General features: G+C 36.3%; 1 protein-coding gene across 1 annotated transcript in view; it reads left to right on the top strand.

The window, feature by feature from the left end:
* PRLH (prolactin releasing hormone) overlaps nt 1-16,879 on the top strand; it is a 264,296-nt gene that overhangs the window by 148,517 nt on the left and 98,900 nt on the right. The window contains exon 2 of the mRNA XM_044060730.1: nt 8,861-9,058. Within this exon, the coding sequence (XP_043916665.1) occupies nt 8,959-9,058 (100 nt within the window). The 5' untranslated portion in view covers nt 8,861-8,958. The remainder of the gene's footprint in view (nt 1-8,860; nt 9,059-16,879) is intronic.

The raw sequence follows: 16,879 nt of genomic DNA, 5'->3' as shown, positions 1-16,879 counted from the left end.
TAAATCCTCCTTAGACAGGCTAGGTAGCATATCTGTGGTTATATTAGCAGCTGAAAATACATTTACTCACATAGTAAATAATCAAGCAACTTATTATTTTCAACAACTTCAATCTTCAGTTCATTTAAAAGTGACGTTTTATAGTAATGCACATCATTATAATATCCACCATTTTAATAAATTTTTATCCAACTTCTCTTAAGGTGACTTTTCATCAATGAATAAAATAAGTATAATGTGTCAAGAAATGTAAAAACACTAAAATGAAACATTTTACCCAAGCGGCCTTTTCAGTAATGTCTCCAGGTATGCACAAGCACTAAAGTCAAACATTTCACAAGAGCATACCACAAAATACAAGGAAAGACACTACGTCTTACAACCTTGACATCTGAAACAGAAATAATTGCCACTCATTTGTGGTATGGGAACAGCCCAATAAGCAACTCTGTACTTGCTTTTCAAATGTAGAAAACCTACCCCATCAACTCAAAAAGTTGAGCTGGATTTCTTGAGTTATTGCAGTTATTTATTGCTAACAGTCAACTTTACTAATTAGTACTTAGGTGGGCCCAGTGGTGTAGCTAGAGTTTGTGCTGCCCGTTGCAGTCTTTGAGTTTTCCACACCTCGCTCCTCCCTCTCACAAAATAAAACATACCCTTTAACCCTTTATGGTGATTTGTCTGATTATATCTGTCAGTCCACAAACATTTAAAACATAAAAGAGAAGCCAAGTGCTCTGGATTATAGGAACGCTCCACAATCGACCATAAACTAATCCAGGGTTACACCTCTGCTACACAGCTTTTGATTGGTTCATATACTGCAGTTACTGCCAATTGGCATCACCCCAGAGCGGCCACTATTTTGGCAACCCCTACCCCTCCAAAGCAGCCCTAGTGATTCCAGTGTTCATTACTTGGCTATTTCTCCCCAGTTAACATAAACACTGTTCAAACCTGTTGCATAATGCTGTCTTATTTACTTCTACAATGATTACAGATATTGAAATAAAACAGCACAAACACTGACAGCCATTTGCTAAACAAACAATACAGTCTCACAATAACAGTAGGCTTAGCATGACAAGTAAACATCTCTGCCTTGCAACTCATTGAAACGGCATTAAAACTCACAATCAAATAAAATGCATCTGGCCATTTGCCTTTGGATGTTTTTAAACCATAGGCTCCTTGTACACATTTTGTGGCCCATGTATACATGTATGTGTTCTTTGAATCACCTTCCTGATTGTATTAAATTATATTTCTTGTATAATAAAGCACCACTTACTAGAATGTGTTTTAAATTTGTAGTTTTGAACATTCATTCAGTAAGCAATGAAACAAAATGTATGAACCACTAATGACAAAACTACTCATTAAAGAAAATGTCAAACATAAAAGGACAAACATCTATCATTACAATCCACCAATACCAGTTAATAAGCACAATGTCTGCAGAAGTAAAAGTCATCTGAATAATTCTACATTAAAAAGAACTGTAAGAGGTTGCTACTGGAAAAGAACTTTACATTTCAGTGTTTCATCTACAAATTCAGTGCCTGCTGCCCTTGAAGATTTAAACTGCCAATGTTACATTAAAAAAAATGGTAAGCTGGTAATATTGCTATATGGAATGACTGACAAACTGACAATTCATAGTTAATAGGTATCTCATACAAAGGAGGGCACACTCAGGAGTGCAGAACCATATTCCCCCCTTAAAATGCACCAAATAATCAGCAATCAAAAAGGCTTTACAATACCATCACTCAATCTGCATGGTGTGGGAGTAGAACCCATAACTTCTGCATTAAAAGCAAGTATACTCCCTGCTGTGCTACTAATGGTTTTAAATACTTTAGCACAACAGTAGTGATATAATTTGCTAAACAACAGTTGCACATTGTAAACAGACTTGGCAAAACTAGTAGCACTAAACTTCTCTTCCCCTGAAGCCCTCAGCTCCTTGTAAAATGCATTTGACACTCAGCCATATCTCTCAGACATATGGAAAAAGCCAACAATTATGGGGGGGGGGCAAATGCCCAAAATCAGGGACACATTTGAAATATTACTTTTATAATCTTATAAAGTTGCTAGAATAAAAGGTGTTTTGTTACCATGCCTTTCCTAAAAATGCTAATACTGTATAAGCTAACAAAGTTGTGACTAGACACATTCTATAGGCAGAGAAAGGAAACAAATTTAACCATCAGCCAGTTAAGTTTACAGTGTCTTTACAATCAATACAGACAACTAGAATAGACCATTAATCTCACCATACTGTAGTGATTCATGTAGCTAAATCAACATTTAATAAGCCAAACTTATGAATTGATAAAACAGTTTATACTGTCTGAGGTTTACCTGCTAGGCAGGTTACTGTACAGACACAAAAAACAGCAAACTCACAAATAATCCTAGATAGATGCAATAAAAATAAACATTAAATGTAGAGCTAGAAATCACTACAGTACAGCTGAATACAAATACCTGCAATGGGGTATTATTGGCAAACCCGATGTCAGCAAAATGAAAAATACAATATTGCATGTTAAATAAAGATAAATTTACCTTAATCTGATAAAGTATCCAAAAACTTACAGTAAACCACTGAAATAATACACACCACTAAGGCTTGCAGGAGACAGTAAAGCAGTTAAAAGTGAAAGAAAGATGGCACCAAACGCTGGCTGAGAGTGTTTAATGTAGCAAGGCAGTATGTGAGTAAAGAAATGAAAGTACAGGACAGGAATGTGTCCAAAAAGGCTAGGTACCGGAATATGTACAGAAAGTGAAAGCAGACTGCATCTATCAGCAGAATCCTTTCACTGAAAATTAGTTTGTTTGTTTGTGCCTTTCAGCTTTTCAAGGTTAGGGGTTGCCACAGCGGAACTCCGGTCCGCTAATGATTGGTAGTTGATTTTTAAGTGCCGAATTACCAGCCCTGATGCACAACCTTCAACGAAGGTACGCCCATTCACGCATATCTCCACACAGAAGACGCTCTAGCTGAGAATCAAACCGGACAGCGTCTTACTGTGAGGTGACAATGCTACCACAGCACCACCACCGCGATCACTGAAAATGAGTAGAGTACAATATTTAGACTATTATAGAATATTTAATGACAGAAATGCAAAGGAAAGGGTCAAAGGAAGAGAAATGCAAGGTATTGAGCCGTAGTATAAGGTAGGGTTTACTAGATATCATAGAGTTAACACAAAGCAGTGAGACAGGGTAAAAAGAAAGGAGGGAAATTTTAAGGGGGGGGGGTCCAGTATTTGCAGAGAAATAGAGATGAACAAGAAGGTTGATAGTAAAGGTGGTGCCCAGTGGTGTGCAGAGAGCCTTAACAAGAATGTGTGTGTTACAGGAGAATGACAACATTAATTTCAAACATTTACTTTATTTCGGTGTGCTGCAGGCTGGAGATTTAAAGAACTGAGCTTGGTGTAGGTGTTACCTGAAATTCACATTGGGTGATTTGCAGACTTTTGCAACTTTATTTTGGTGTGCTGCAAACTGGAGATTTAAAGCACTGAGCTTGGTGTAGATGTTACTTGAAATTCACATTGGGGGATTTGTAGACTTTTAAAGCCTTAATCTGCTAAAGTATCCAAAAACTTACAGTAACACCACTGAAATAATGACTCATACACACACCACTAAGGCTTGCAGGAGACAGTAGAGGAGTTAAAAGTGAAAGAAAAAGATCATGGTTTATCAAGTGGAAGCCACACAACTTGCACAGGCCACTGAGTTTGCAGATGCTGAAAAGCTGGTGGATCTTACCTCTTATTACACAATTTGCAATAACAGCCACATTTTTGTACACATCAAATATTATCTTGGGGATGTAATAGAATTTTACAACAGTTCAAATGACTCATAGTTCATTCCCAGATATAAAGTCTCTCAATTTACACTGACTGCTACTGAGGATATTACACACACACACACACACACACACACACACACACACACACACACACACTGTCAAAAACTGCTTTTTCCCATTTCAGGGTCAAAGTGATCTGCAGCCCATCTCAAGAGGCAAAAGGGACTGAGTAGGGTACACCCTGCACAAGGTGCCAACTCATCACAGAGCACGGACTACAACACTCACTTGCACACCATACACATGGTCAATTCCACATCGCCAGTTCAACTAACCTCCGTGTCTTTGGACTGTGGGAGGAAACCAGAGTAAACTGGACTCTTGTAGACAAACGTATAACCATAAACAATGACCTCCAAGTAGGCAAACCACAAGATGTTTGTAATAAGTAAAATTCCTTCATTGTATAAAAAGGTTAAGCACTTTTGTTACATAAATTATGAACTTCCTCAGAACTAGAACAATTCTAATTTGCTTTCCTTTTATCAGTTAAAACCTTGTGATGTCACAAATCACTTTAAACATTTAAAGACATATTGACATATTATAAAATAACTTAGTGCATCAAATTACTATAAAATATAGTGTGTTAACTTTAAAACTGGGGCTATAAAGCAACTCTCATTTAGCCCTGGAAATAATGTCACCCTCAATTTGATTTGCCATTGTGTTTCTTTTAAATTTAAATGGTCATCTGTAATCTTTCCTTGCAAGTCTTTCTTTATTGAATCAACCACATAAAATTTGAAACAGTGTCCATTGTTCTTATTAATGTGCTTATGTATATGCATTAGCATTTTTCGCATTTGTGATGGCACACTGATGATCATACATACGATCCCTAAGTCTTCTTGAGGTCTTCCCTACATAAAAGCATGAACTTTGTTTGCATAAAGCTATGTACAAAAAATTGGTAGAAATACAATTATAAAATTGATTGCTCATATAAGTGGTATTCTGAATGACAATAGATTCACCCACAAAAATGTTTTGGCATTGCTTACATGCTCCACATTTATATGTGCCCTTTTTCCTATCACTTTTTTTGGTGGGAATTATTTGGTACTCTCTCCAACATTTGTTTGAAAGTAGTGTCTTTTTTATACACTACTCTTGGAATAGGTCCTAATTTAGCCATAATGTCTGGGTCACAACATATAATCCCCCAATTTTTGAATATCATGTTAGTTATATATGTGGTGTCCATACTATAAGTAGTGATAAAAACCTTGCCAGTCCATTCAGCCTTATTATCACCATCCATATATGTGTCCATACTTTTGAATAATATAGGCTGAATTACCCCACTTTCTCTTTTTCTATTTACTTCATTATATATTTCAGCTACAAACTTAACAGGATATCCTCTAGATAAAAACATCTGTGTTACTTTATTGTATTCTTGAAATTTGTGATTATCTGATATCACCCTCGCCAGTCTGATAAACTGGCCTTTTACTACAGACTTTTTTTGATGTGCTGGATGATTGCTACTGTAATGAAGATACGTGTTTGAAAAAGTAGGTTTACGATGTATATTTGACTCAAATTTCCTTTCCACGAGATTCTTACTTACCACTACATCAAGAAATACTATTTTCTGTGAATCACCTGTATGGGAAAAGGAGAGAAACGGAACCATGTTATTAATATAGTCTATAAATTGTTTCAGCTCATCATTGTACCTTTCCATAAAATAAACAAGTCATCCAGAAACCTGATGTACATGTTGCAATTATGTATATAGGGGCTATGGAGTATATACCTGTCTTCCCATTCCACCAAGATGTAGTTCGCAAACATGCAAAGCGTCGCACTTCCATTATTAGTATTTATGCTGTAGGTTGAATATTGTTATTTTTATTTTTATGTTATTATATATTTTACATATTTATCTACTTTATACAGTTTAATAATCAAAATATTGGGCTTTTTTCTTTCAGTTTTAAAGTCTGCTATTATTACAGTCTTGGTGTATGAATTTTTTATTTTTTATTATGTTAATAGAGAATTGCAAATGCACCTTAGTTAGCTGTGATCTGTACCTTTAAGGAGCTAAAGGGAGAGCAAGGGGCGTGGTTAAGTGTTTCAATGCTGGTATTTAAACTCACTTGTAATGGTGGGAATGTTTTGCTTGTCTGAAGAAGTTAGTGCAAGGTACTAACGAAAAGCTTTTACAGTGGCTTAATAAAATTTGTTGTTTTTCATGTTTTTTACATTTTAGAATGGCCTGAGTCGAGTTCTTGGCTTTTTAATTAGCGGTGGTTTTTGCTAGTTTGTTTTTCCGGTCTTGAAAGTTTATATTAGTGTTTGTCCCCGCCCCATTGGGATAACTCCACGATCTAAGACTTTTCGGAATACAGTTACAGTCAATATTTTTTTGCAGGTATTCATTGTCCAATTGGGTTTTCTTATATTTTAGCAACAGCTTTTCAAATTCACGTATTTTGTCAATGATGGAAATAGGAAAAGTAGTTTGCCTTTCAACACTTTCATTATGCAACGATAAATTAAAAATTCTGTTTTCCCATAAAAGGAACTGGGTGTCATTGTATACAACTTCATTGGTACAAGCATTGCTTACCAATCCAGTTGGTTGGGTAAGGAGCATTCTCAACATGCTGTTCATCCCAGTACCATTTTGACTAACTGTATTATTAATGTTCCAGGAAAACAGAGTACCCAGAATAAACCCATGCAAACAGGGGGAGAACATTGAAACTCCACCCACGTGGGATTTGAATCCAGAATCTCAGTGGTGGGAGCATGAGTGATAACCCCACCAGCACCCTGCTGCCCTAAGGATATTTTGAACAAGAAAACCATGTGCAAAGTTGGTATGGTCCAGTAAAAGTGAAGAAATTTAGTTACTAATTGTGGAAATATTTTGTTTGCGTGTTCTGGTGATGTCACTGTCCAAACCGCATGTTCTTCATGTCATTGGAATTGCAAGCAGTTGTATCTTTTACTGTCACAAACTGCACTGTTATTTGTGGAGATTATGATATTATTTGTGTACTTGCGCTGTTTAACAACTTTTCAACAAATGTTTTATTTTAAGTAGACATATATATTTCTAAGGTGATCCTTCAGTGGCTTGAAAAGCGACTATAAAATGTATTATTTCTGCTTGTGTTGATGTTCACCAGATAAATGGCAAACTTTATTTTTCAAATATCTTACATCAGTAAAGGCTGACTGAACTGATAAGCCTGTTCTTAAAAGACGTGTTGTGCTATTTGAATGTTTGCAATAAATTAATGAAGAGGTGAAAGAAAAAGATACTTGAAATAAGAAATTCTGACTACAACAAACCAATTATGCATGCTTGGGCATGGTTATAAATCTTATACTTCTACTTTTAAGCATTTATTTACTTGGAATCAGTAATAAAATCTCAGAAATAAGTTAAATAATCGTATTAAGATAATTAAGGACACAATGACTTGAAACAAGCAAATTTCTCTTACATAAAAGCTAGAAAAATCTTGTCAAGCAAAAAAAAAAAACAAGCATTATTTCTTTGATTTAAGATATTTAATCTTACATAGAGTTCACATTTTGCAGTGCAAAATCAGCTCAAGAACAGAATCTTAAAAAAATCTTCAGAAAAGAAAGCTGATTAAGTGGCACAGAATAGCACAGCCCTGACTGTAGTATGGCCTACCCAGGCTTGTGTAGAAGCCTGAGTACTGGAGGAGATACCCAGAGTATAAGAGGATTGAAGAGATGTTGACTGCTTACCTCTCCCATGGGAAAGTTGATCTGCATGTCAATAGGTGCTTCTCTTGCTAATGAACCTCTGATGGTAATTGTGGACTTATCAGGAACCATCTACTCAAGATGGGATGCCAGGGCTGCCTGAGAGACTATCCCATTTACAGAAGTGGGGAAAGGCTCCATTCTGCAGCAATTATTTGCCCCATCCCTTAATGTTAATGGAGTATTCAGAGGTGATGATAAGGGTACAGATAAAAAAAATGTGATGACTGCCAGCCTGGTGGTCATGTGATCAGCTAATGGGGATGACTAGGACTCAGGTTATATCAACTGGGAAGATGATCAGCAGATGCATGGAAACAAAAAAATTATGAATGTTAAAAGAGTTGGCACTGAACACCAAAGACCTTTTCCCAAAATTACTTGTAAGTTAGAAAAGTGAGTGTGACTTATGCCAGCTACATTTTAACCATCACTAGGAGTAAGCAATGTGTACTAACAGGTAGTGAAGCGGAGGCTTCACCTCCGTACTGCCCTTTGCTATTTTTTTTCATTCTAGGTCCTACATAAATGTGGTATGCCTGAGCCATTAAAATAACTTGATGAGTTGTACTATTGCTTACCACCTACACAAATAATTGTGTTTGATAACTTCATTCTACAAGTGAAAATAGCACATCGACACCCTCAAGAACACAGCACTTGTACAATCAAGAAATTTTGCTGGCAGCATAGATAATAAAACACATTCTAAAGTCAGTTATGAGAAGTAAAACAATGCAGAATATATGTATGCGTGTGTGTGTGTGTGTGTGTGTGTGTGTGTGTGTGTGTGTGTAGATCTACAAAAAACATAGCTATTCATGAAAGATTCACTTGTTTTCATCTTATAAGGAATTTTAGCTGCTATTCGGATTTGCTGTAAAGATCCAAATATGTTTTTCTAACCCTTTGATCAAAATCAGTTCTAATGATATCATTTACAGTATTTATGTTGCGATTTTACCATTCTGTTTCCTGCAAGCCTCTTTTAAGTTAACAAGAACATTAACGATCTGACAAACTAGCAATGCCTATTACATTTTGCTCTGGCACACGTCACTAGAACAGTAGGAAGTGATGTAAACTATATGGTAGATATTTGTTATAGTGCCCAGTTATATTTTAAGGTAATATTACAAAAAATAATGGATATGCTGTAACTGTGCAGTGAATATGTTTTACATTCCACAGTGTGTCCCACCCTACAAAAAACAATCCTGCGGACACAGAGTTGGGGCTGTTTCTGCTCATTTTGGCCAAATAAACCCTTTGGAAGCCATCTATAAGGAATGAAACTACCTGTCATTTGTTTAATTTGCCTGCTGCTTCTTTGTCTGGCTTTGCCTGAGACCAGCTGTAGAATCCATGAACGATCAATGGAAATCAGAAGTAAGTTAATTTTCTGCTATCTTTTATGCATGATTCAGTCTTTCACTTTTTGTTGATTATACCTTGCTGCATCACTGCTTGATCAGAAATACCTAGCAAATTGTCAAGGATTTGTCTAAGCATTTAAAAACCCAAAAGACTTTATCCAGCTAAGTTTGCAGTAAGAAGAAACATAACATTACTGCTAGCTGCACAGAAAGCACACATCATTACCTAATTCTTCTCTTACTACTGTTTCTTTAAATACACATTTCTATGTTTTGCCAGGGTCTTTCTGGCTAGGTCTTTTGGTTTGTCTTTTACAGTCTCTATTTGGCTCCTATTTCTGGCATTAATAACAGAAGGCTTCTTAAACTGATATGACAAAAGCAGTACTTAAACATGTTCATATCTTGAAGCATTTGGCTTGTTGACTGAAGTGTTTAAGACCTGTGTATCAGTGTGTGTTCCTGAGATAGTGTGCCAAATACTTTTCCCAGGAGGAATTTAACATACCTACAATTATACTTTCCTTGAAAACAGAACTTATTTTTGGATGTGCATTTCTGGATTTTGCCATTCTGTTTCTGGTTGTGTCCTCTTTGCATCTTGTCCGATAATTCACTTTCTCGCCTCCGTCTTTACTACTTATTATCTGTCTTTACTTAAAACCTAGCTACCCCTTGTGCTAGTAGGAACAATTTTTTTAAGTTGTGTAACTAGTAGCATATGCTTCTGATAAGCTCATGAAATAAAATAAAGTGGAAACATGTCCTTATCTAATGTAAACAGGTTTGGTTCACCTAAGTGCATGAAAACTTGTCTCTGTGTGCATTCTTGAGCCAGTGTGTTGAAACTTTTACTTTTCAGAGGAAACTTAAATTTCTAATGATGCCTTGATCAATGGATATTAATAAACATCTTTACAGGCACATATTTCTGTGTTTTGTCAGGGTCTTTATGGCTTTGTCTTCTCAAGAATTGCCTGGGGACATTTATTCCAGTGCTTTAAAGTGTCAGTTGTATTTGAGGCATGACTGCTGTCCTCTGAATAAGAAGACAAAGTAAGAGCACAGTTATAACTACTTAGAACCAAAATTCAGCATACAGTCTCTGGATGTAATAACTTAATTTAATTGTTTAAACGTTTATGAAATGGAGTCATCCAGTGTGAAATTCATATAATGCTAAAAACTGTTGGATGCATATACTGGAATTCTTTAACAAAATGCTAAAGGACAGAATAATTATTCATTAATTGTAATGTTAATTCTCTTGTCATTTTTCTTCCATTTATTGAATCCATATATTGTATGGAAAGACATTCATTTTCCTTTTTTCTTTGAAAAAATACCAGTAAACCCCAAATCTGGACTGCCTCAGTACTAAAAATGTGATTTTCCAGGAACTTGACATTTCAGACAATTCACTCATTCAATGTATTCTGGTATCCTTTATGTACTCACTGCTTATAATACTGTTAGTTTGCTTTTATTGAGTGTTCTGTTTGAAGGCTGTTTTAGTTTTGCGTATATATATATATATATATATATATATATATATATATATATATATAGATATATATATATATATATAGAGAGAGAGAGAGAGACAGAGAGAGACTAGACAACTATAATAATATCATTGTTTAAGACTGGAAGTTACATTTAAAAATCGTGTATAATTTCTGTATTTCACCTCATGAATCTGTAAATTAGTAGTTCTGATACAGAAAGGCTTACTGCAGGGAGGGGGGTTAAATACAGCCATTTTACCTGTTTTTATAAGCCCTTCTGATTCTTAGATGGCCTTACTGCTGAGGTTTCCCACTATTAGAGCAGCATGTGAATGCAGATATTTGGGGAGCAACTATTGCTAATAAGTCATGTATGCTCCCCTAGAAATGGCAGTAGCTCCTGACTTATTCTGCCGAGCAATTTAGAGAAGTTCTTGGCAGCATAAAATTTTAATTGTTGTAGGAATGGAAAAAGTGAATACCATGAAAACACAGAGGTGAACTTGGGTGTATGTGTCTAAAGGGGCATGTAGCTGCATGAATGTGTGTGTGTGTGTGTGTGTGTGTGTGTGTGTGTGTGTGTGTGTGTGTGTGTGTGTGTGTGTGTGTGTGTGTGTGTGTGTGAGAGTGTGTGAATAATACTGTCCTCATTTGCTGGAGTGCAATTCAAAGATATGTTACTGAAATGTTTGAGGTTTTTCTTTTTTTTTTTTGTGAAGAGTAAGGGTACTAAGAACCATTACAGTAACATCACAAACATATAATCAACCTAAGAAAGAAACCCCACATAGTATTTCCCAACTTGTTTTTTCTTTTTTTTTCTCTATGAAAATTTTTTGTATTCTTTTTGTATTTTATAATATATACAACAATTACAAATACATTAAACCTGACTGGCAGTTAAATTTATCCAATAATATTAATATTAATTAAGGTTCTTCTAATCGTGGCCAGTACTGTCTCTGAATGACATTTTCTTACTGTTGCCAAAATTGAACAATTTTCTGCAAATGGTGAGCACTTCCCTGAGTCTGTATTCAAATACACATGCCCACATGCACATACATACATAAATACACATGTGCACACACACACACACACACACACACACACACACACACACACACACACACACACACACACACACACAAATACATCCTATTTAATAGATCAAATTTCTCAGTTTAATGTCATTGTATATAAAATTGCCAAGTTCATCCACTGAACTGATCTGCATGTATTTGTGCTGGATTTAGGACATATTTTTTCCTAGGGTTCTGTGCTGGGACCTCTCCTCTTTGACATCTACTTTTTTTAAATAAAATCCAATACCAAAGGACCCTGGCTGACTAAGTTTTCACATGACTGCAAGCTAGGAGCAATCATTGAATCCCCAAATAACTTAGCCATCCAGCAGGAAAGTTTGCCCTAAATAAATAACTGATGTCAAAATCATGGTCTGAAACTAGATGTTAAAAAATGGATTATTGTATCCTTTGGGAAGCCATCTACCCCAGGGAACTACTACATTGACAAAATTCCCCTAAGAACTGACCCAGTTGTTCGGGATTTAGAAACTTATGAGGACAGTGACTTAACTTTTGACCAACATGTATCCATTGTCATAAGACAGTCCTTCAGTATTGTATAGTTTATAAACAAAGGATTTTGTCTAGATATAGGTATGTCTTTGTCCCCCTCATTAGGCCATTCATTGAGTATAATACCCCCTTTGGCATATATCTTTCCAGAAACATGCAACAACTGGAATGCCCACAGCGATACATTACTAAAAGGATACAAGGCTTAATCTACATGTCCTATATGGACCATCTTCTCAAAGTCCGGTCACTAAACTTGGTATTCTGTAGACTACTAAGAGGTGACCTATGTCTGGCATACAGGCTTACCTCTCAAGTAAGCAGATTTTTTGCTTCATATTTTTGGTCTGTTCCCCATAAAATTTGTGGTTTTCTGGCAATTCACTGACATCAGTAAATAATAACAGCATTTGAGTTTCAGACTTCATATCCTCCAGAAAATGCATTCAAAGACAAATTCTGTTATTTTACTAACTTTCAAAGTTTATAAGAGCAATATTTAAAATATGTCCCTATTTTTGGACCTTTGTCCCCATTATTATAGGCTTTGTCCAGATTTCTTGCACAAAGAGGTTAAGAAGTATGCATACAAAGCATCCCCCGAACCAATACTGATGAATTTACTGCACATCAGCAAGTCAAATGGTAACATAAATATTCTTTCTAGGGATCTAAACCTCTTCTGCAATATAAACAGACTGGTTTGGAGCAACGGGTTTATCTTGCAGAGAATACTGCTGCTCTGGAACAGACTCCCTGTCAATGTAAAACAAAGCTCATCCCTTCGATATTCAAGTGCAACTTGCCTCTATGAATAGGAAACAAAATTTTCCCCAGGACTGCCCTTTTACTACTAATGGACATAGACAGCTCCTAAATGGTTTGTCCCAGGCTTGGGTCCTCTTAAATTATCTATGGTATGATCCAGTTATTCTCACTGGGCATGATATATATCTACTGACCATGAGATAAGTAAGGCCATACCAACACCAACTGGGATAGATTAATTCAAAGCACCACAAGGGAAATTTGCTAGGCTATATTCTCTAGTATTATATAATGTTACTGACAGACTGACAGAAAATCAAATAAAGAAATAACTACGATCCAGTGACCCTGTCACTAATCAGGCTCAAAGAATAGCTACTACTAACAATTCATGTCTTCAAGTATCTAGGTGTGTGGGTAGATATCTAGTTATCCTTATTAGTATCAGCTTGTTCAGCAGTCAGACTCTTAATGAAGGGCAAATAAGTTGATTGCAAGGCCTCTTACTGTTGAGTACAGGTGCATTGCCTCAGTCATACATTAGACAAATAGGACCAGTACTCACAAGTCTCTCTCAGTTGAGATAATCTGCGAACTGAATGGTTAAGAGACTGTGATATAGTTATATTATATGCAGATGGAAACAGCAAGAATCAAACCTGGAACTATAGGATTAAGCATATTAGCAGCTCACAACATTAGTGCTTGTACTATTACTGCTGGAAGTTGATTTGAGTACATAAATACTGCAAATACTTATTTAGAATCACGGTATAAGGTCAGTATGTGCAGGTGGCCCTAGGCATAAAAGGGGAACACAGATCAAAAGTTTGCCCTTATTACAGGGGCTTGCTGTAAAATGCAATACTTCCTGATACCAATTGTTTGTGGCAATATAGATGTGTGTTTCCTCTTCAAGATAAATGTCTGTGATTCCATCATATTTAACACCTCTGTGTCAACTCTGTCTGGCCTTTAAGCCATTTTCAATACCTCTAATAGATTTATCTTAAGGTGATCTCTGAAATACAACTCACATGACAAATTAAATTTCATAATTTCTGCTGCTCAGATATTAATAAATGAAACTCCTTTAGGAAAAAGCTTGTCTTCTACCAAGAGCTAAGCTCAAAGTGAAAGAGCCTTATAGGGACTCCAAGTTCTCTAGTGAAAGAATATCTTATGGTTAATTATAACATCCTGTCTCTATGTTGGAGGGGAGACATCTCCTCCTTTGCATACCCAAATGTAAACAGCTTATCTATCATGAGACACTAGTTATAAGGTGTGACCAAGACAATTTACAGATCTACACATTTACAAAGTGAGAGTTATTTCTCTGGCAGAAGAAGAGAATCCAACATTCTGAGAGCAGCTGAAATAACACAGCACTCATGAGTTGGTGATGTTGTAGCCTTTATAACCTCTTCTCTCCTGGTTCAGTTAACTAGCAGGAACTTGTGCACATGATGCACAGACTATAACGTTAGTGATGGATGCCATTACAATAGCTTTATTGAGTGTGGCCCTACATTTTCACTACGGATAGCAACTGATTTACTTCTGGAAAGCAGACACAAAAGTGTTCCTTTTGCCTTCCCTCTCTCTGTTCTGCACTGGATTTTTTAAATTTGTATTTGCTTTATGGAGTGATTACTGGGGTGAGGACTACAACACCTGCAATCTCTACTGAATGTGTCAGTAATTGTTGCTTTCGTGTTAGGACATAAATAAATGAATCTTCATAGGTTCTGTTCAAGCAGCTTTATTATATACAAACACATTACAATTATTGACTATAGATTGTAACTTAAGTAACTTGTATACAATTAATGACTATGATCATGCATGCTCACTCACTGGCTGCTCCTTCAAAATGGCACTAAGGCTATGCATGTGTGCAGGTTATATATGTGCACGTACAGCCTCGCATGCTTCTTAAAGATACAAGTAAACACACTTTACACTCTGATCTACATCCTCCCTCGTTGAGAAATAGACCATACAATTGTTCTGAGACTGTCATGCAGAAATCACAGGTAATCTACAGACGTGCATTATACAATGATAAACATATCGGTATGTACAATCAAGTCCACACTGCTGCATATTTCACAGTTGGTTTAGACACTCGCCCATATTGTGTGACAAAAACTGGAAATTAGATTTAGCAGCTGGGACACTTTCTGCAAAATGGTTGACTTTTGGAATATTCAAATCACTGTCTGGAACAGAATCAGACTTTTGTTAACATTCTGGTCTGGAAACAGTGTCTGACTCATTGTTTGATTTAGAGTTTGCATCACAGATACAATGTTGTGATTGCAATGATGATGTTTGCAATGCCTCATACACTCCACTCCTTCGGAATTTGTCAAGTAAGATCTCAGCTCTGCACAGATGCCTGTAATCTGTCCTATTCGAGCAAAACCTTGTGTTGTCTGGATTTGTACCATCTCTCCTTCCCTCAATGGACGAAGTAATCTGCTCAATCTGTTGGTTTTTTCACCTCTTAAACAATTGAGCCTTGATGGTTTTATTGTTCTTAGGTCTAGGCTGCAACAAACTTGAAGAAATAGGTAGCCTAGTTCTAATTTGCCTGGAAAGTATTCTTTGAGCAGGTGAGCCAAGAATATCATCACAAGGTATGTTTCTGAGATTAAATAAATTCAAGAACACATCAGTATTGTCATGCTTTGACCTTTCAAGTAACTGCTTTGCACTCTGTACTGTTCGTTCAGCTAGACCATTGGACTGAGAATATTCCGGACTACTAGTGACATGTAGAAAGTCCCATTCTTTTGCAACTGTCTGAAACAACTGGCTAGTGAATTGAGTACCACTGTTAGAAAAAAGTTTGTGTGGACAACCATGAACTGAGAAATGATGTTTCAATTTAGTAATAACAGTAGTTTAGGTTAAGTTTGGTAGTAGATCAATCTCAACCCAATTTGAATAAGAGTCTACCAAAATTAAGTAGTTTTGATTGTTTCACTCAAAGATATCAGTTGCTACAGTATACCAAGGTAGTTCAGGAATTGGATTTAGCTGAAGCGGTTCTCTTTGCAAATGCAATCTAGTACTATTGCATACGGAACAAGAAGAAAGAACTCTATCAATGTATTTTGATAATGAAGGCCAAAATACCAATTCTCTTGCTCTTCTCTTAGTGGATGTGGATCCTGGGTGACCATGATGCAAAATTAGAATATAGTCGTGTTGTAAGGAAGCAGGAACAAAAAATTTAGGACGTTTGAAAATAATGCCATCTTCCTTCAACAATTCATCTCTGTAAGGAAAATATGCTTGCACATCAGGTGATACACTAGATTGCTTTGATGGCCATCCAACATTAATATAATGATTGAGCTTCTGTGAAACTGGATCAGTCTGAGTGTGATCTCTTAACTCATCAAGTCTAGTGGTGGAAAAGTGATGCACTGACATCACATCAAAATCAAAAGCTTCTGCATCAAGCTGTTCTGTTGTATTTCTAGGAGATCTGGATAAAGTATCAGTTCGATAAAGCAACTTGCCTTTAGTGTAGACCAATTTTAAATTGTACTTTTGCAATTTGAGCTTCATTCTTTGTAATCTCGCTGGAGCAGAATGCATAGGCTTCTTTAGAATAGTAACTAGAGGTTGATGATCAGTTTCAATCTGAATAGCTCAACCATAAATATGATCATGAAACTTGGAGCATGCAAATACTATAGCCAAAATCTCTTTCTCAATTTGAGCAGATTGCATCTCAGTTTGGGTTAGTGTTCTAGATGCAGAGGCTACTGGTCTGCCCTCTTGAAGTGTAACTATACCTAGGCCAAATGCTGAAACATGACAGGAAAGAATAACTGGTTTGTTCACATCATGGTGGGGTGGCAATTTTCTGCTTTAAGGTCTTCAAATGCCTTCTGATGATGTTCCAGCTATGACCATGCACTATGTCACCAGGTTTGC

This window comes from Protopterus annectens, chromosome 2.part0 (genome assembly GCF_019279795.1).
Source record: "Protopterus annectens isolate FY-2018-M chromosome 2.part0, PAN1.0, whole genome shotgun sequence".
Lineage (NCBI taxonomy): Eukaryota > Metazoa > Chordata > Ceratodontiformes > Protopteridae > Protopterus > Protopterus annectens.
The sequence above is the reverse complement of the archived record's forward strand: the minus strand, read 5'-3'. Positions and strand labels throughout refer to the sequence as shown.